The 20,546-nt window shown below is 33.7% G+C and overlaps 2 protein-coding genes across 2 annotated transcripts in view; both read right to left on the reverse strand.

Annotated features, from left to right (window-relative positions):
• LOC139886402 (MADS-box protein FLOWERING LOCUS C-like) overlaps window positions 1-15,276 on the reverse strand; it is a 56,269-nt gene extending 40,993 nt beyond the window's left edge. Inside the window, exon 1 of the mRNA XM_071870216.1 lies at window positions 14,843-15,276. Within this exon, the coding sequence (XP_071726317.1) occupies window positions 14,843-15,036 (194 nt within the window). The 5' untranslated portion in view covers window positions 15,037-15,276. The remainder of the gene's footprint in view (window positions 1-14,842) is intronic.
• Window positions 5,159-14,295, reverse strand: LOC139861241 (MADS-box protein FLOWERING LOCUS C-like). The gene is made up of 6 exons (XM_071849561.1): window positions 14,113-14,295; window positions 13,935-13,996; window positions 13,703-13,802; window positions 8,387-8,428; window positions 5,949-5,990; window positions 5,159-5,522 (listed from the first exon to the last, which is right to left on the reverse strand). The coding sequence occupies exons 1-6, from the start codon at window positions 14,293-14,295 to the stop codon at window positions 5,391-5,393; spliced, it is 561 nt and encodes a 186-aa protein (XP_071705662.1). The 3' UTR covers window positions 5,159-5,390.
• Window positions 15,277-20,546: the final 5,270 nt, after the last annotated feature.

Here is a 20,546-nt window from a genome sequence, read left to right on the forward strand (position 1 = left end):
CCAACTGCTATTTTCAGAACACACGTTCATAATATTGGCATGAGGCATGTTCAGAAGATGTAACAACTCAGGCGTTGCCTACTTGAGGGGGAGTCAACTCTATGCTGCACTCTTTTTCCCTTAGCTAAAGTTTTATCCCAAAGGGTTTTTTTTAGCAAGGTTTTTAACGAGGCAGTACTAGTTATTCACTAATAAAATTATCATTCAAGGGGGAGTGTTATAAAAGTAATAATTGGATGATAATTTTATTATTATTATAGATATTGCATAGTATATTTTTTTGAGTATAAATAGGTGTGTTGAGTTAGAGTTTATTGTATGTATTTTTTGGTTAACAAAAACACTCTCTCTCTCTCTAGATTCCAAATGCCATCAAACTCTCATTGTACATTTTTCTATAAATAAAAAACCAATTACTCATACCTTTTGTTCAACCTTTGTTTTCTCCGTTTTACAGTATCTCTATCTCTATATACCTTCTACAGTCAAGAACCACTAAAGGTAGTTATAAGCCTACTGAATTATAACAGACACTAGTTTGTTAGATACTCCTACTTTATTACGTTGTCGTACTTGCATCATTACCATTTGGTAATTTCAAATTAAAATGATTATCGTATTATTTTTTTATAAAATTAAGATCACTAGCTCGTCCTAAAAAAATTATAATTATATACGAGTAAGTAATCTTTCAGATAAAATCTCAGATAAATTAATGAAAAAAATCTAATGACAATTCTTATGTTGTCTTTAACAAATATTTATTTTTAAAAAAATTTAGTAATACATTTTGTTAGTTGATAGAAATTCCTTCTTTTTTTTTTTTTTTTTTTTTTGAAAGACAAGAAAACTTTTATATAAAACAAAACACGAAAGATACAAGAAGTGATAGCCCAAAGTCGCATTAGCTACCAAAGAAGCCTGAACAAACAAAAAAATTTACTCGGTTGCTAAGAGGCAACCTATTTACAAGTATTACACGAAATTACACGACATCAAACAACACTCTCCAGAGACTTAGGTAGTCACTTGGTTTTGTAATCCAAGAGAACCACTCAAATAAAATATATTCCGTAAGTGGTTATTTCAATTGTAAAAAATAAAATATATAGTACATCTTCTAAATTCTAATGACCGGTTGTCATTAAACAGGTTATGAGTTGATATTATATACTGTATGTGTGTTTTTTCCTCAACTAATGAATTACCTCGTTAACCGAGTATGCCTTTCGATCCCATAAGAAAGAAGTGGTTGTGATTGTATTAATGTTATTTAGATCGTTCAATTATTGTGTGAATGATTTGTAGATCATTAGACCATTTCAAATAGATTAGTTAGAGTCTACACTAATTTAGTTAGAGTCTACACTAATTGTGACTTATGTGATATTTGGATCGCTTTAAAGTTTAGTTCGTTGTATTTGCACTAAAAAGAGAATAAATACACCGTAAGAGAGATGCGTGATGGTAGTTTCAAATTTTGAAACGACACATGATCAAGCGTAATATTAATATTGAATGTTAATGTTAATTTTATTATTGTAGTAGAATGAAAGTCATACTTAAATATTTCCAAGCCCGTCATCTAATCAAAAATTAAGACTCAGAAAAATTCACTTTAAAACCATCTAGATGAAAATGATAGACCACTGCATATCTTAATACTATTTCCAAGCCCGTCATACTTAAATATTTCGTGTTAGTTTTAGCTTTACGGTTGCTCTCTTTGCAACCTTTGTCGAGATTTCTTATTGTTTTGTAATTATGTACTCTTCATGTAGCCTTTCATTTGGTTATTTATAAAATTGCTTGCTTTTCAAAAAAAAAAAAAAAAAAATACTATTTTACCGAATTTCTCCCCACCACATGAGCGCCACGTCAACATCAAAAACTTAACATTCAATTAATTAAATCATCAACATCTTACACTAAATAATACATAAAAATATACATATAAAGAATATAATACGTACACGTTTTAAAACACAAAGTACTGCAAACAAAATAATTACTCTGAATATTAGTGGTTCCATGTATCATCTGTAAAACCATCGCTAGGACCAACTCGCTAGTGACAGCTCGAAAGCCCCGGGTCCCGATGGTTTCAACTTTAAATTCTATAAAAAGTTTTGGGACATTATTAAAGATGATTTAATGAAGGCCGTTAGATGGTTTTGGGAACGAGGTGAAATCTCCTTTGGATGCAATGCGTCTTTTATTTCTCTAATCCCGAAGGTAGCTTCTCCAATTGAACTTAAAGAATATAGACCAATTAGTCTCATTAGCAGTTACTACAAGATTTTGTCTAAGATTCTTGCCTCGCGGTTGTGTGTTGTCATTCCCAAATTAACTGGCATTGAGCAAAGTGCTTATTTGAAGGGCCGCTCTATTCTCGATGGTGTCCTCATTTTGAATGAAGCATTAGTAGATTTGAAGATGCGTAAAAAGAAAAGCTTTGTCTTTAAAGTGGATTTCTCTAAAGCGTTTGACAGCGTTAATTGGGACTTTTTATGTGATGTTCTGAGAAAAATGGGTTTTGGTGCGAGATGGATTAAATGGATAAAAACTTGTCTTTCGTCGGCTTCGATCTCCATCTTAGTTAACGGCTCCCCTACCCAAGAGTTTTTCCCTCAAAGAGGGATTAGACAAGGTGATCCGCTTTCCCCCTTTCTTTTTATTTTAGCGGTAGAAGGTCTTAATGCGTTTACTAAAATTGCGCTTCAAAGGGGTATAGTTAAAGGTGTGTCGATTGGTAAAGATGAGGTGGTTCTTTCACACCTCCAATACGCAGACGATACAATCTTTATGGGCGAATGGAGTAAAAGTAACATATCAAACGTGGTGAAATTATTGAAATGTTTCGAGGATGCTTCGGGGTTAAAGATCAACATGTCAAAAAGCTGTCTTTATGGGGTAGGGATTTCGAGTGAGGCTATTGAAAGAATTGCAAGTCGGATAGGCTGTAAAGTGGGGTCCTTTCCAATTTTTTACTTGGGATTACCGGTAGGCTCTCGGATGACCAAAATGACTGAATGGGATCCGGTGATTAAAAAGTTTCATAAAAGATTCTCGGATTGGAAGTCACGTTCGTTATCATTTGGTGGAAGATTAACCCTAATCAAATCGGTCCTTTCTAGTTTACCGTTGTACTATTTCTCCTTGTTTCGTGCTCCTTCATGTGCCTTATCCTTGCTCGAAGGTTTGAGACGTAAGTTTTTTTGGGGCGGGATTGGGAATGATTCTAAAATGTCATGGGTAAAATGGGACTCGATTTGTGTAATTATAATAGGGGGTTTAAATGTGGGTTCTTTAAAAGCAAAAAATTGGGCGCTTATCGGTAAATGGTGGTGGAGATTTAGAAATGAAACCAATTCTCTTTGGGTTAACGTCATTAAAAGTATTTACGGGCGTGATGGTGGGTTGGGATATTTGGGCAATGCTAGTAGTTTAGGATGTGGTTCTCCGTGGAAAAACATCATTACAATTTCTAAACACATGAATAACTGCAACTTTAATTTTGTCGAGACATTTAAGCTTTGTATAGGTGAAGACTCGACATACCGATTTTGGGATGATGCTTGGCTCGATGGTAGAAGCTTGAAGGATAGATTCAATCGGCTATATAGGCTAGAAAGTGAAAAGGATACATTGGTTAGAGATCGAATTAGTTGGAACGGGTCTGCTTGGGTTTGTCATTGGAATTGGTGTCGTGAGCCTAATGGTCGTGTTAGATGTGAATTGGACAGCCTTGTTGCTGAGATTGCTGCCATTCCACGATCGGCTAGTGAAGGTGATAAATGGAAGTGGATCAACAGTAGCGATGGTATTTTAAAAACCAAAATTCTATCTTCTCTTCTTGATGACCAAATTTTAGATATAAATGATGAAGACAAGGTAACCATGAGAAATAACTTTGTTCCGTTATCCTTGAATATATTTTCATGGAGAGTACAGCGTAAGAGAATTCCGGTTCGGGTTGAGCTTGATAAAAGGGGTATTGACATGGATAGTGTAAGGTGTCCCACGTGTAACGATGACATCGAATCGACGGATCACGCGATGATATTTTGCAAACACGCTTTAGATGCTTGGGATAGAGTCTTTAAATGGTGGGGGTTAGGTAATTTCTCAAATTGGAGTATTCGTGAAATCTTGAATGGAGACGGATGCGGTGCGCAATCCTCAATCGGTAGGAAATTGTGGCAGGCGGTTGAATGGGTCAGTGGGTATCTCATTTGGAAAAATCGAAATCAAAAAGTTTTTCGAGATAAAATGTGGTCCGGGCCGAGTCTTTTGAACGAAATTCAAATAAAATCATATGAATGGATTGCAAGACGTGCCAAATCTCTTGATATTGAATGGCATCAATGGCTCGTAAATCCTCGACAGTATCTTGATTACATCCCTCGTAGATCAGGCATATACTAACACACACTTAGATTATGTTGTTGTTTGTTCTTGTTTTTGTAGTTAGGTTACAGCTCCTTTTGTCTCTCCTCTGTTTCCTTTTGCAGTTTGCATCATGCTTCTGTTAATATTGTATACAAGCATGGTGTTACTATGTATCTTTCTTTTGTTCTTGTTCTTAATATATTGGCCTTTCCAAAAAAAAAAGATATGCCTATCCATGTTAGGTGTTGGCCCACTAACGCACCCTCAACCGGAGTATAGACAGTTACTGGTCTAAATAAAAATACACGTCATGCAAAACAACGCTAAATATTTTTTGGCCACTTCCTATGTTAACAGCCTTTTAACTTAACTTTACTTATCCACATTATCGATTGTTAACATTGCTCTGGACTATAGGATAGCAAGTGGCCTAAATAGTATTATAATGTCACGCCTAAACCGTGTGTGATCATACCAGTGGCCAACTCGCACCACGCTATTGGTAAGATGACTTTTGGCTGGTCCCCTCTTGTTAATACAATTAGCTAAAGTTGTACCTCTAAAAGAATTAAAATGACCCTTTCTTCATGCTGAAGCACTTGATTAAGGTACAGACACATCTCTATAAAAATTGTGCAATTGGCCTATAAAAATCAACCCACATTTACTCTACAACACACACACACACTCTCAAGAAGATAAAGTATGCATAAATACTCAGGCAGATGATTCTTCTCCAGAATGAAATCTACCTATCTAAAACCATACATGAAAATCAGTATTCCCTTAATTTAAATCTTATAATTACAATACAACCATAACCCAGTTGGTGTACAGATACAAGCAAATGATATGAATCTTTAATAGCAAGATACAAGAACCCAATGCCTTTTCAGTGGATTGTTGGCTGATCTCAAGCCTTACAACTTTCAATCTATAAAGATCTGCAATGAAATGCAGAATAGGTTGTGTTGTTGTGAACAGATCTATCTAGTTAGCTAGCTATTAAAAAGATGAAGTGTAACAGGCTGAGGTGAATTGATATGGTTAGTTGCAAGGTCGTTCAGACCTTCACCATCATTATTATAATCCCCTCCTACTACTGCACCATTATGCTTTGCAGTTGCAATCTGTAAGTTAAACATCTTGTTCACTTTAGCTACATTTAATTTCATTGCAGTTTTCCAATATATTCAAAGCATATTTAGACATAGAAAAGCATATAAAAAGATGTTTTAAACAAGCAAGACATCAGATCTGTGCAAGCAGATGCTACAACTACATAAAAATACATGAAAGGGAACTTAAAATGAACAACAAAATCAAATGACACTAAAAAACATATAGGTAAACAAGCTCTTATACTTTATGCTAGTTTTTTTTATTTTCACAAGATTTACTCTCTGCTGGTTAATATGTAATCAAAAGATTTGAACAGGGTAAGCAGATAATGGCTGGTGATATCCATCTAATTTTGTGATAAGAAATTTGAATTTATCAGCTTGATATATTCCAAAAAAATTGTCATTTTGTTAGGAACTGATTCAGTAACTTACTTGTTTCTCCATTTCTTCCTTTTCTTGTGTTGATTTATTTTCCTGTTCACAAAAATAGTAGATCAGATATATTGTACCAAATTAGTTATTGGCAGGTTGAGTGTTGATGTCCCATTGATTTTGATTCTTATCATTACAATGCTTCTTAACAGGGTGAAAGGGAGTCATGAAGGTGTGACATATGGATGACCTTGCAATTAACCATATGAATTAGCCTCCGCATACAATTAAAGCAACAGGCTGGACACGATCAGCAATCCAGTTATCACTGAACCCCTTACGTTTGGTTAAACTTTTTTTAGATTATATACATATATGATTCGCATACATGGTTATAAAAGTACTCCGACTAGTTGGGATTTTGAATTAGTTAGACTATTAGTCTATTACCCAGCTAGTCTCCGACTTTGCTGATTTATTCGGTCATTTGTTAAAGAAAAATTTAGTTGGACAAAGTGTCAAAGTCAAAATTATTAGTTCAAAGCGAGATCTATTCTCAAAATCGGTCAAAATATGAAAAATACTCTCAAAGTATGAAAAATAAGGTCAAAGTTGGTCAAAGTATGAAAAATAATGTCAAAATTGGTCAAAGTCTGACCAGTCTATGGTATACCTGGCAAACGGGTCAATATACCTGGCAAACGGGTCAAGTTGGGTTAGTTTGGGTAACGGGTCAAAACGTTTTGGGTTGAAATGGGTGTTCAGACGGGTAGAAATTTTAAACGGGTCAGGTTGGGTTGGTTTGGGTAACAGGTCGAAACGAATAATGGGTCAAATAGGTCGAAATGGGTCATACTAGTTTACACCTGATTTTTTACATTTATTATATTGTTTTAGCTATTATTATTTACTATTATGTATATAAGAAAATGTTAATATAGTAATTGATATAGTCATAAACATTAATACTTTCATAAATGATTGACGGATGAAACTTGTTATGTGCGACCCATTTGACTCATTTACAAGACTCATTAGACCTGTCTTTATTTTTGAACTTTAGAATTTCATACCTATTTGACCCGTTCTTCTATAATTTTGTATAAGACTCGATATGTTGGAGAAAAACTCATTGGACCTCTTTTTAAGTTTTGGTTTACATTGCACGGCCTAATTTTTTTCAAGACCCATTTGACCCGAAAGCTTGGCCCATTTGACCCAAATTTGAGAGTATGGGTCTCAATTGCCAGGTATAGTCTCCGGCTTGACCAATTAGTTTCTACAAATTCCTGACCAACGAGTCCCTTTACAACAAGTTATGATGTTTTTCATGTTCGGGTTACTTGGAAGGGAGAGTAATCCAACAGTATTACTACCCCTTGGTTGTTTCCAACTCATACCCCTTATAAAGATTATCCAGGCCTGGGTTGTCTTGTGACGGTTAAAATATGTATGATTAATTCGTTGTTGCAACTAACCACATTGGATAGGACATCATTCGGATGTTCAACTCCGAATGCTCCTGACATCTTCTACTTCAGGTTATATTTTAATATTTTAATCTTTTTAGCAATGCAGAAAGCTGCAGAGAGATTGTGGCACTAAAGGTGTAACAAAGCTTAAGGTACAGTTTGCAACACAAATCTGATCATTGGTGCAGTAAGTACCATTTGTCAATCCAAGTTAAACAAGTTTTCGGCCCCTCATACCTAAGGTACTAGGACAGTATGTCCCAAACTAGTTTTTACAGAAAGAAAAGTTACAAGATTTTCCCAGTTCAGAATGGTGAATATTCCGACCTCGTACTTTAATATGTGCAGGCCAACTGGATTACTCCATGGCCATTTTCAACCCTTCCCTAGCGTCCATAAAATTCGAATTGAGACCTCTTGCAAAGATATAGGGCCCATCCACTAGGCTATCATATGAAATTCATTTTAAACCTATATTAAATAAGAAAGGGTCTACAATTTCACACCGTATGAACAACATCCAGAGCAAGGACCCCAACAATTTGGAAGATATCTTGAGAAAAGGTTTTAGTACCGGTCTATCCTATAAGCTTATTATCCAGGCGCAGGCTGTTGTTAAGGCACGAGCTTTCTATGTAGTATGTAATTATGTGACATGTTGCAGCCTCTGCTAGTCAAGGTAAAATTATAAAAGAAGCTTAAACTTTTAGTGCTGATAGTTTGGTAGTAAACCCTGGGGTATTGGTAGGATCCAGACCAGTAAGGTACATATAGGGAATCAACACCAAAGGAATGTATGAAAATCAAAACTAAATATAACTTAGCGGCAAGGCCAAAATGTTGCATGAGATATATGCATTTTCCAGAAAAGTTGGAACTTTTCATGAAATATGTCTGGCAAGAGTTGAATATGTATACACAAGGCATCTGAGACAGTAATCTCAGATACCTCATGAGCAAGTACCCCTACATAAATGTAGGGAAACTCGGGAGTTACTGTGCAAAACAATTGAAGTAGAGGCATACCTGTTGTTTTAGGTTTGATATGTATTCCATCATCAACTGAGTCTGCATCAACCAGAATTATGGTCAACTTAAAATCTCTTGCAAACAACAAATAAACAAGCGTTCTACTGACTTTTTGACTTTTTAACATTTCAGCTGTAGTATAACAAAAGATGCCACATGATGGTGTACATTATAATTGACTAATATCATGTTGCAATAGTAAAATATGAAGTTGGTTTCTAACTTTCTATCATATCTTGAAACTGAATATTCAAATACACAGCACATCCAAATTAATACAGACTTTCAGCATGCAACTCCGAATGCAAGAGAGTAACACTTTCACCTAGATGCATTAGCTAAGGTTCATAACCAGTAAACATAACGTGTAATCCTATTATGTTTAATACCACTCTATTGACATCCACTCACCTTCATCCAGATCGCTTTGCGAACTTATATTCATATTTGTTTAATTAATCTTTTTATGTCTCGACTGTATTTATTTCTACAATTATAGTTTGTTTATCTATTCCCGAGTATATATGGCAGCACGGTAGAATTAAACCTGTAACTCTTTTGGGTGTGCTTGAATACCCGGCCACGCTTTCCCGGTTACCATAGTTGTCTAATTGCTTGACATTTAAACTTAGACCATGAATTGGGCACATAGTCCCAAAAAGTGTAGTGCTAGACATACAATTGTGAGGTAAGACTTGTTTTAGTGCGTGCTTACGTAAAGGTGTAAATCATAAAAGTAGCTAGGCAGTATCCAAGAATGTTTCTTTTTGAGAAAAACGGAAACATATATAACCAAGGCGCTTTCAAGAAAAGATGGCACCTATCGAAACCACATACAGAAATCAAACCGGCAGGCCTCGCAACTAAAAAGCGAGCATAAGAGAACCTACTAACGGAACAAACCCAACCTAACCCAACAAGCTATCTGAATATGAGCCTTGTCAAACACCAACCTAAAAACCAAGTTGAAAACACTAAAATCGACCACGGCTATCAACTTAACCAACTAACGTGAAACAAACTACAAAAAACTAAACCTAACATTGAAACAAAGTCCAACCACTTAAACAAACACCCAAAAGGCAGTCTAACTACACCGAGTTTATCTGCTCTCTTTTCCAGGTTTGAGTACGTTCCGAGCATTTTAACCCAACTCTTATATATGTACGTAGCTCCGAGAAAACCGATATTTAAACAAGTTGGATGTCCTCAAGCTTCTTCCCCATGGTTAAATTTGAATATATACACATGTAATTTCTTTTGAAGGGGTATAACCCTACTTCTAAACGGTGATTAGAGAAGACGGACACGGTCTCAGCGAGTGAGCTAGATTGGGTTTTAAATGATGCCAAACACGCTAGCAGGTTGAATAGATCAAGTTTAGATCTACGGGCACTTTAATGCGTGACAATGCATGTGGCACTAAAAAATGAGTTCCAAGCAATTATCCAAGGAGAAACCTAGCCAAGATCCTTATGAAGATTTACGGTAATCAAAAGGGTAGATTTCCTCTTTGTAGATCACGAAAATCAACAAGATGGATGCATTGACGCGCAATATCTGTGAACACTTAAACCACTCTCAACCATCACAAATGAATAACAACTTCCTAACCATTACAGACTGCCACATTAACGTCACATCAACATTTTCTCCCATTACAAATGAATAAGAGGATCACTCCCAACCATCACATTTGACTTATCTACATATGACATATCTGAAAGAATTGGGGCCCACTATGGCGAAACACCATCACAAATGAATGGCAAATGAATGGCGTGGCACCACCAACGATGTCATCACCATCCTAAATGAAAGGCGAGGTGATGACAAAACCGTAGAGCGTGTTCTTAAAAAGTGATCTAAGGATTTGTTTAAAATGCATACTTCCAATCCTTAAAGAATAGGTATTTGGAGCATATACATTTGCACTCAAATTTGGTGCACCAACTATTTCCAACTATTTCCAGAGTAGTAGGAGTGTGAACCATAATGTTTTGGTACATGTATTGAATCGTTCTCCGTGTTTATCCACATACGCATAACGCATTTAAGGATATGAAATTCGAATGTCAGTTCAAGTAACCGTAACCAGGCACCAACTACCACTCAAGCATGTTATTCTAAGTGGGTAATTAGCACATACATTGGAATCCTCGATAAGGATAACGAGGACAAACAAAATAGTGAAATGTTATTCGAAGAACTTTCGTAGCTCTAGATGAGTGGCTAAAGTAGATAACTAAAGCGTCATTAGTTAACAAAGAAGTTAAGGAACGGATACACCTTATTGCTTAGGAGTCACTTTAATGCCTTGTAATGATGCGCATATTTTCCACGCATCAGATAAGGCAAAAATGCCTGGTCTGGTGCATTGAGATAACAAATATATGTGGCTATCCAGTAATGACACAATACATACATAGTTAATACTTAACGACCTGGTCCAAATGGGTATCGACTAATTAGGTCCAAGGTTTAAAAAAACGGAAACGTGCCTCGAGGCGTTTTCCCTCTATGAGGCGAGGCGTATGCCTCGAGGCGAACCGAGGCGTACGTTCGAGGCGGAGTTGACTTTTGTTGACTTTTAATAATAAATATATATTCTGATAATATATAAATAATAGGGGCTGTTATTGTCATTTTATTAAAGATTAAAGAGTGTATATCAAGTTTGTTCTTATTATTAAAATTTAGTAAAAGTTTAGGGGCTGTAATTGAAATTTGATAAAAGAAAAAAGAAATTAAAATATTTAAAATATATAAAGAGATAGTCTGTAGATACATTTAGATCTGACACTTCTATCAACTTGAAGTAGAAAAGAAAACCAGCCTTTTCTTCCGATGAAAACCAAGGTCAGATCTGTCCTTCCTCCCTCACTTTTTCTTCCGATGAAACATCAGCTTCTGTTCCGATGAAACATCAACGTTACCAGGTCTAATTTTCCTTCCTCCCTCATCTTCTTTCTCTTTTTCTGTTTTCCTTCCTCATCTTTTCTCGTTTCCAGCAAGTTTTAAGTTTTCCGACGCCATTGACCGCCGTTTGACTGCCGTTCACCGGCGGTTGACCGAGTAATTAGCGAGTTAGACACCGATTTTTGGTTTGACCATGAGGCGTACGCCTCTTCAATCGAACCGCCTCATATCAAAATCGAACCGCATCTCCCATTTGAGGCGTACGTTTTAATTGGCCTTTGAGGCGTACGTTCCTAAACGGAGAATTTGAAAATCATACTGAGGCGCGCCTCGGGGCGAACGCCTCGACCGTTTTTTAAAACCATGATTAGGTCAATTAGATATTTAGATAATCTTCCCATGAATATATCTTATCTAGTTCATGCTCCTTTGTTCGAAATGATATAAATAGCAACACCAACTTCAAGCCCATCGGCCGGGTCAAGATGCTAATCCACGAAAAGCACAACATGAAATTCGAAAGAACTTATATCTACTTATAAATACATCTTCCAATTTGTTCATTTTTGGTCAAAAAAAAAAAGAAAAGAAAACTCACTAATGCTTAGTAGGTCTGTCCACATACGGAACTGAGTCCAAAAACAAACCATTGAACCAAGTGATCAAGTCCATGTGTTTAAGTTTTACCGAACATGTAGACACATGTTCATGTTAGTTCATTATGAAAATCATTTTGTTCGTTGTTAGTTATGTATTCGTTAACATAAAATCAAATTGTAATTCAACTTCAAAAAACGATTTAAACTAAAGTTTAGAATACTGTTATTTTTCTTTGATAAAAATTAATAATACATTTGACCATAAACAACCCTTAATGAAAAGTTGTGATGAAGGTAAATGAACAAACCAAAGATGTATTTTGTCCATCCTTTTTATAAAAGGGAGAAAGAACACGCTCATGTCAATGAACAGAAGAACTGTTAGTAAGGAAATCATGAATCATATGCTCGCATGGCTCAAATCCGTCACTTCACACATAGAAGGAAATCCAACACACATAGAAGATTAAGTCATAACTGTGCTAAGGTAGAATTAGAATTTGTGAATTGGGCATGTCACAAATTTAGTTGTGGAAAAGGTGTTTAGATACATGTACAAACCGCTACAAACTTCTACTAAACACGGGAAAACATGGATCGTGAATAAGTCCAGGGCCGGTCTTGAGAATATTGTTGCCCAGTGCGAATCAATCGAATAATGCCTACTAAATGTATCAAACAATACACTATTAGTTTAGTGATAAGATAATAGGAATGACTTCCCTTTTACTTTAGGGTAGAGGAAAGTACTGTCTACATCTAACCTCCCCAATACTCCACTCTAGTGGAATTGGGTATTGTTGTTGTTGTTGTTGTTGTTGTTGTTGTTGTGTATAATAGGTACTAACTTTAGTTTAAGTTTGGGCATCAAATTTCATGCTTGTGGGTTATAATCTAGTCATAAACTATCATCACATTTTGGCTTCTTCTTTAGAAAAGAAAAACGAAAAAATAACACTAAGAACAATTTAGTGTGATTAGAGGGAATTGTAATCACGTGAAAAGGCGTAAAGATTTGGCTAAAATGTAAAGAAGGTTATATGAAATTTTCATACGAGCTACTCATTATCACTAGATAGCTAAAAAGAAAATGAATAGTTTGATATTTTCACATGATGATAAAACCCATTTTATAAAACTAGTATCACATTAGTTACGATACTTACATTCACATTGTTCCAAAATATATTTTAATTTAAATTTAATGTTTATCTTAAACCTATTAAAGATATGAATGAATTTGAAGATGGGATGGAAAGTGTATTATCAAAGAACTTAAAGGGCTAATTTTAAAAAGTAAAAGTAATAAGTCCAAAAGTCAAACAACCCTCGACCATCTTAGCCTTCTTCTTTCTTCTTCTTCATGAGTATTAAAAACTCATATTCCTCCATTAATGGAGAAAGTCCCGAACTCTTTTTCCATTACAATTTTAACCATTATCACTACAAATTACCTACAGATCTCAACTATATATCGTTATTTAGTAGCAGGAGATTGTTCAAAACTCGATTTATAACATCATAAAAAACCAACTATGAGCCATTGATGCCCCCTAAAAGCTGATGCCCAGTGAGGTTGCACGGGTTGCCCTACCCTAGGGATGGCCCTGAATAAGTCATATCCTACTAGCTAAGAGTTATAAGTTATTAATAAACTATTCGTTACTGATATATTGATTATTATCTGAATATTTGTCTAGAAGACATACATAAGTCACATAAAACACAAGTATTGTGAAGGTAACTTAATACCGGCCAACATGTAGAGTAGTAACAAATAATATCGGACAGTCACCTTTCTCAATCGTGTTTGCACAAGAGCAGCATCAAGTTCTAGTTCTAGTTGTGCCATGTCAGTCACAGAAAGCTCCTCCTCATTATTCTCTTCAACAAGCCTGTGCAAAGACTTGGATTTCATAATTGCTTACACCTTAATCCATATCAGTGGACCAACTTAATTTCATAGGCAATACCATTATGACTATAAATGTAGATAATTTAAAAGGCTTTTTTTCTAATATTATTACCTGTCCACCATCTGCAAAAGATCTTTACATGTTTGGAATCTTCTGCACTGCAACAAGAATTCCTGTAGCAAGGGTTTTCAGTGCATTCCATTCAAATTAATAACTTATCACATATATATGTACTTATGATGTTGAATGCACAATAGTGGATTGGCACTGTTACTAAGTTGATGCTTACTAAATCTGCATCAGCTCCTTTAATGTTCCTTTCTCCCACTTCAAGGCGACTTTGCTCATACCTAGAAAGAATTTTCTCCACAGTGAAACAGGAGTGGCTGTTAGTAGTGATAAAAGTATTCCAGTGCATCATGCAAAGCGCGTGTAGTAAGATATCTTTAGAGCATCGATTAGATAGTAACATTCAATTCTTGAATACTAACACATTGAATTTAAAGCTGGTAAGCAATCAGTAGGTGAATCAAATTTTTTATTCATCGGAGCCTTGTTCATTACTACTTGACTAGTCATTTGATTAAGCAAGTTTAAAAATATCTGCACATTGGCTTTAAAAGGAGAATTCCATGAAGAATGTAAGCAAAGAAAACTAAATGCTAACCAAAAGTGTGTATAAGGAAACCGTTTGAATACGCATAAAACCATATTATCAAACCCTAGAAACTGCTATATCAAGTGCACAGAATATATACAGCAGCAAACTTCAATACTGGAGACATCAATAACATTAACTGTGCATGTTAAAGCAAGATACACATAAAAATCATGTATCAAAACCCTAGAAATCTCCATCTGTATATATCTCCGTATAAATTATAAATTACGCCTATTAAAGTGATAATAATTATCATCCGTACAGTACAGAATAGTATACACGTATCAATTGTTAATAATTAAATAGACAAAGCGTATCACAGATATATAATTTTAACGAATAAGGATGAAAAGCGCACCTGTTGTTAGAACGACCACTGGAGGATTCGTAAAGCTTGCCGCGGGCGGAGAAAACGACGACGCCGATATCGACGTCGCAGAGAACGGAAAGGTGCCGTGCTTTTTTAAACAAACCTGATCTCCGTTTGGAAAACGTAACTTGACGGCTACTTTTGTCTTCGATCCGTTTCATTTCGAGCTTCTTCCGCCCCATTCTGCCGACACAACTTGTAATCTTAACTTTTTAACTTATAATGATAGCCCCTGAATTGATGTGTATGTGTGTGTATAATGCCTATTTGTTAACTCTATCTTTATAAAATAAATATAAAAATTATTATTGAATACTGTATCAAATTGATGACGGGATGTGGTGTAAAAGAAAGAAGCATGATCTGTAATTCTTTGATTTTTTTTTTTGTGTTAATAAGAAATTTGGTGAGGATGTCCAGTTTTGCAGATGTAAATCTCACACCCAAATTCTTTATGCACGTGGTTAAAAAACACATCGACACAGTTATCGAAGAGAAAATTATATAAATCGTCCCTGAAGTTTATTATACGTTAGGATACTCACCCTATATGTTTTGAGAAAGGTAAATTCAACAGGTTTTTAATTAAGCAATGCATAATATGATTGAATTTATCAAGAAAAAAAATTTGAATTATTGATATTCTTTAAGAATACACGTTATTATTCTTTATTTGAAGATACTAATGCCCAATTTTTTTAGAAAAAAATGGCAAAGTTTTAAAACAATTAGAAAGTTCCATCAAAAAATGGAACGAATCAATACAGTATTTATCCAAAGTAATGAAGTTGACCAACATTTTGATTTAACCTTTGATTGAAGGGCTATCATGTGACAACCCGGAAATTTCCGAGTTAATTTAAACAAATACCTCTACATGACTTCATTTAACTTTGAACGACGATTCACGAACAAATAATTTTAAAACTTGAAATATAATACGACTTAATTGTTATAACTAAAAATGTAAAACTTTATAATATTATTACTTTTATTATTATTATTAGTATTATTTGCAATATATAATGAAATGTGATACATTTAAATTGTAATATTATTATCATTTCTAGCATTATTGTTATTATTATTATTAAGAATATTATCATTACAAATATTATTATCATTATTGTTAGTATTAGTAATATCATCATTATTATTATTTGTTAGTATTATTATTTATATTATCATTTTTGTTATTAAACTTATTTATCATTTTTTTTACTAGTATCTTATCAATATTATTATTAATATTATTAACATAATTATTATTAATTAGTATTATTTTGACATTATTAATATCATTAATATCATTATTAATTTTAGTATTATTATTAGCATTTTTATTATGTTTATTAATATTATAAAAAAAATACAGATATATATATATATAAAATAAAATAGGAACCTAATACCTAATTTAGGTCACCAAATTTTTAATTATATATCGTGATTATATTTTTTAATCATTCTCTGATTAATTGAAATCTAGTCGACATACACAAATACATTATAATTAAATCTAATGGAGTACCAGTTGATCACACGTTCTATATATACTCACTGAAATTCATGAATCAAAATCAAAAAAATAAAAATAAAAATAAAAAGAGTTTGTTCCCTGTTATTGTTCATTTTTTAAAAAACTCGAATTCGAATCATTTTTCAAATTGTGTTAATGTCATGTTGTTAGGAGTCATCTAAGTAAACTAACTGCAAAGTTTGAGCTTCCAATTCTTTAAAACGATTGTGAATTCGCGAGTCAAAGTTTATAATATAAAAAGTCAAAGGTTGTGTTCTTGGTGAAATTCGGATTCGTTTTGATATTTCAAGATAAATTGATAATTCCAATAGCTTCTTTGAGTGATTTTTAAACTAATTCATGTTTTAATCGTAAGCCAAAACAGCCTAAATCTCAAAATCACGATTTTTTTTTTCTTTTTCGTGAACTGAAGCAGAAGCAGTTTTCTTTTATATTTTTTTTTACACTCAATTTATATTGATTTATATTTGTTTGAAAGTCCTAAAACAAACAATTAAATAAGTATTTAGTGTAAGGATTGCCTCAGGTCGATCAAGCTTTTGAAGAGGAAGAAGAAAGAAAAACTCAAAAACAATACAGGTTATATATATTAAAAGATAGATTAAAACAGAAAAAATGGATTAGCTCATGTGGTTAAGGGTGTTAACGGGGTAGCGAGAGGTCACGGGTTCGAGTCCCGTCTTGGGCATCTTTTTTTTAGAAAAGCTTGATTAAAGGTAGTTTCTTATTCTTATTATTATTATTATTAAAATTATTATTATTATTATTACTATTAACATCATTAAACGCATTATCATTAATATCATTAAAGTTATTATTAGTAATATCAATATGATTACAATTATTATTATTATCATTATTGTTATTACTAGTATTAGTATTATTATAAACATGATTTTCAAAACTATTATTATCATAATTATTATCATTATTATCATTATCAATACTAGAATTATAATAACTATATGTTTGTCATTATCATCATTATTAATATCATTACTACTACTGTTAATATTATTATTATGATAACAACTATTATTTCTTACAAATACCATAATATTACCTATTATTATATTTTAATATTACATTTACACAATATTATACATATAAATATATTAATGAAAGACTTACTATATTAATGAACTAATGATGAAAATGAGTTAACGTATATTTAAAATATATAAAAACAAATTTATATAAATATATAATTATATCACTAATAATTATATACAAATTTATTTGATTACAATTTATATGTTTTAATATATATAAAACTGATATAGGTTCGTGAATCGGAGGTCAACTCTACACTTGTTCAGTACTATCATACGCATATCCTACAAACTATCGTATCGCATCGTGAGTTCATCTGCTCCCTTTTTATATATTTTTGGGCTGAGAATACATGCGCAACTTTTATAACTGTTTTACACGTATCAACTATTAAACTGTGATATGTTGGGCTATGACCAGCAAGTCCCCAACCGACAAGTATAAACGATAACTTGTACGGGGCTAACTTGAAAGTCTAGTCTAAATATCAGTACCAACTATTAAACTGTGATATGTTGGGCTATGACCAGCAAGTCCCCAACCGACAAGTATAAACGATAACTTGTACGGGGTAAACTTGAAAGTCTAGTCTAAATATCAGTACCAACTGTTAAACTATGTTATACCCGGCTATGTCCGACTAAGTCCCTACAGTGATATTTTTAATTGCTGCGGCATTCTTAATTATTGGGGATAGGCCTATCGGGAGTTACGTCCCTGATACATTTGACTAAGTCTTTGTATTACTTGATAATAAAATTAAACGACAAGGACAGAACAACTTGTCACGGGGCAAACAACGTTTAGTCTAAATATCACGCACTGGCATAACTTTTTGATCCTGCGGGAGATCAACTTGACTGGATCTGAGTGATCTACTTATGAAAACAAATCTTGTGGTCTAACACTATTACTGAAATCATTATTTATGACAAACCTATGAACTCACTCAACCTCGTGTTGACCTTTTTAAGCATGTTTATTCTCAGGTACTTAAATATTGCTTCTGCTGTATATCTACTGCTTTAATGATGATTGCTTGCTATGCTTGGAGTCTTCATTACATATCATATCAATTAAAGACATATTTATCTTCCGCTGCAAAACTCAACAAAATGTCTCATGTAGAGTCGTTCTCGTTTATACAACTGTGATTTGATATAATTAGACACAAATACCCCAGGCCCTATTTGGGGGTGTCATATATCATTTATCCGAAAATATGAATTGTAAATCAATTCAACTAGATAGGGAGTTGTGAAGAAACAATAAGTTTTTCTCTCTCCTATTATAAGTGTTTTTGTAGAAAGAGGTAAATGATCATATTCAGAAATTTTTACTTGATGGATTAAGTTATATTGTTTTGAAAAAATTTCGTTATAGATCCTTAAACTTTGTAATAAACAACATAGGTGACCATAATTTATTTTTTTATTTAGCTTCATTGACCTCGAACTATTAAGATATCTCACGGATGATCTTGAACTTAACGTGCGTTAAGTTTATCTCGTTAAATGAGATCAGGTGACAAGCACATGCGAGTATTTTTTTTTTTATCATTTTGCATATTTCCTTCTGTTTTTAACTCCATCATCTTCATCTTTTACATGTGGCTTCATAACCACATCTGAAACTGAAACAAAATTTGAAACTGAAAACATGATTAAAATCAGATCATTCACAAGGTTCGTAACCATATCAAGATCGAACAGAAAACCAGATGCTTTGATAATTTCATCGATACATCAGATGCATCATTAGCTTTGTAGTTGAAATAAGTGTCACTGATTTCATATATTCATAGATACATCACGCTATCATTTATAACGACCCGTCAAAATCGCTATTGACGCGGCACGTTAATCATTGATTCCACAGTGAGGTTTTGACCTCTATATGATACGTTTTTATAAAATATTGCATTCATTAAAATAAGTGACTTTCTAAACATAGAAAGTTATAAACATGTGGGCGAGTGCTTAGGTATAAGCAAAACCACAAAATACATAAGTCTTAAATTTACAGGTTGACATCACAGTCCAATTATTTATTACACAACGCAGTTTTATTTTGAATGCAATAAACTTTGTACAAAGCATGAGAGACTCCATGCAGGCAACAAGCACATCACAGCGGAAGCATTCTAAGGACCTGAGAATAAAACATGCTAAAAAGTCAACACGAATGTTGGTGAGTTATAGGTTTAATTGCTCGAGTCATAAACATATATAAAGATAGACCACAAGATTTCATCAAAAGTTTATCAATAGATTCTACGTAACAGAGCACCCTGGTAACTAAACTTAACGCTATAGTGATAATTACCCCATTCGTTTTAATACACGCAAACCAACGTGTCTTAAACTCAAATAACATACATCCGTTAAAAGGCTAGCGCTCTAGCTCGGATGGGGATGTCAAGCCCTATGGATCCATATACAATTATTCACGCCCACCAGTCCATATCCTATGTACTGGCAGCTACTAGTTACCAAAGCTAAGGGATTTTCGGTTTAACTCAGTGTAGAATTTAGTATGTACTTGTGTCTTATCGCGTTTAAAATAAATTGCATGTATTCTCAGCCCAAAAATATTTAAAGTATTTAAAAAGGGAGACTATAAACTTACAGTTCAATATTGCAATTCAATATTGTAGGCAAATTGCGTAGATGTAATGATGGTAGACGACTGTATGGTTGGCCTTGGATTCAAGAACAATACCCCGAATAATACCCAATATTTCCTTAGCTTAAAGCGGTTTGAAACCCGAATTAAAAACACCCGCGTATATACCTTATTATTATTAAACTTAAATTATAATTATAATTATAATATAAATATATAAAAAAAAGAATCAGAGAGATAGAAAGTGTGATACTTCGTTCGAGCAAACTGACCTTTTATAATACTTTTGCATTTACTGTAGCTCATGCGATCGCATGAGTTTTCAGTGTTTTTGCCATGCGATCGCATGGCCGCCTTTTTCGTTTTCGTTTGCTAGTTCGTCGACATCAAATAGTGTTTCACTGTAGCAAATAGTATTTTACTGTAGCAAATAGTGTTTTACTGTAGCAAATAGTGTTTTACTGTAGCAAAGTC

Source organism: Rutidosis leptorrhynchoides, chromosome 1, assembly GCF_046630445.1.
Source record: "Rutidosis leptorrhynchoides isolate AG116_Rl617_1_P2 chromosome 1, CSIRO_AGI_Rlap_v1, whole genome shotgun sequence".
In the NCBI taxonomy this organism is placed as follows: Eukaryota; Viridiplantae; Streptophyta; class Magnoliopsida; order Asterales; family Asteraceae; genus Rutidosis; species Rutidosis leptorrhynchoides.

Coding starts and splice junctions, on each gene's coding strand:
- LOC139861241 (XM_071849561.1), bottom strand. CDS start 14,295: ATGTTACTATCTAATCGATGCTCTAAAGATATCTTACTACACGCGCTT. Junction 13,997..14,112: donor AAGGAGCTGATGCAGATTTA/GTAAGCATCAAC, acceptor CCCTTGCTACAG/GAATTCTTGTTGCAGTGCAG. Junction 13,803..13,934: donor CTTTTGCAGATGGTGGACAG/GTAATAATATTA, acceptor GTCTTTGCACAG/GCTTGTTGAAGAGAATAATG.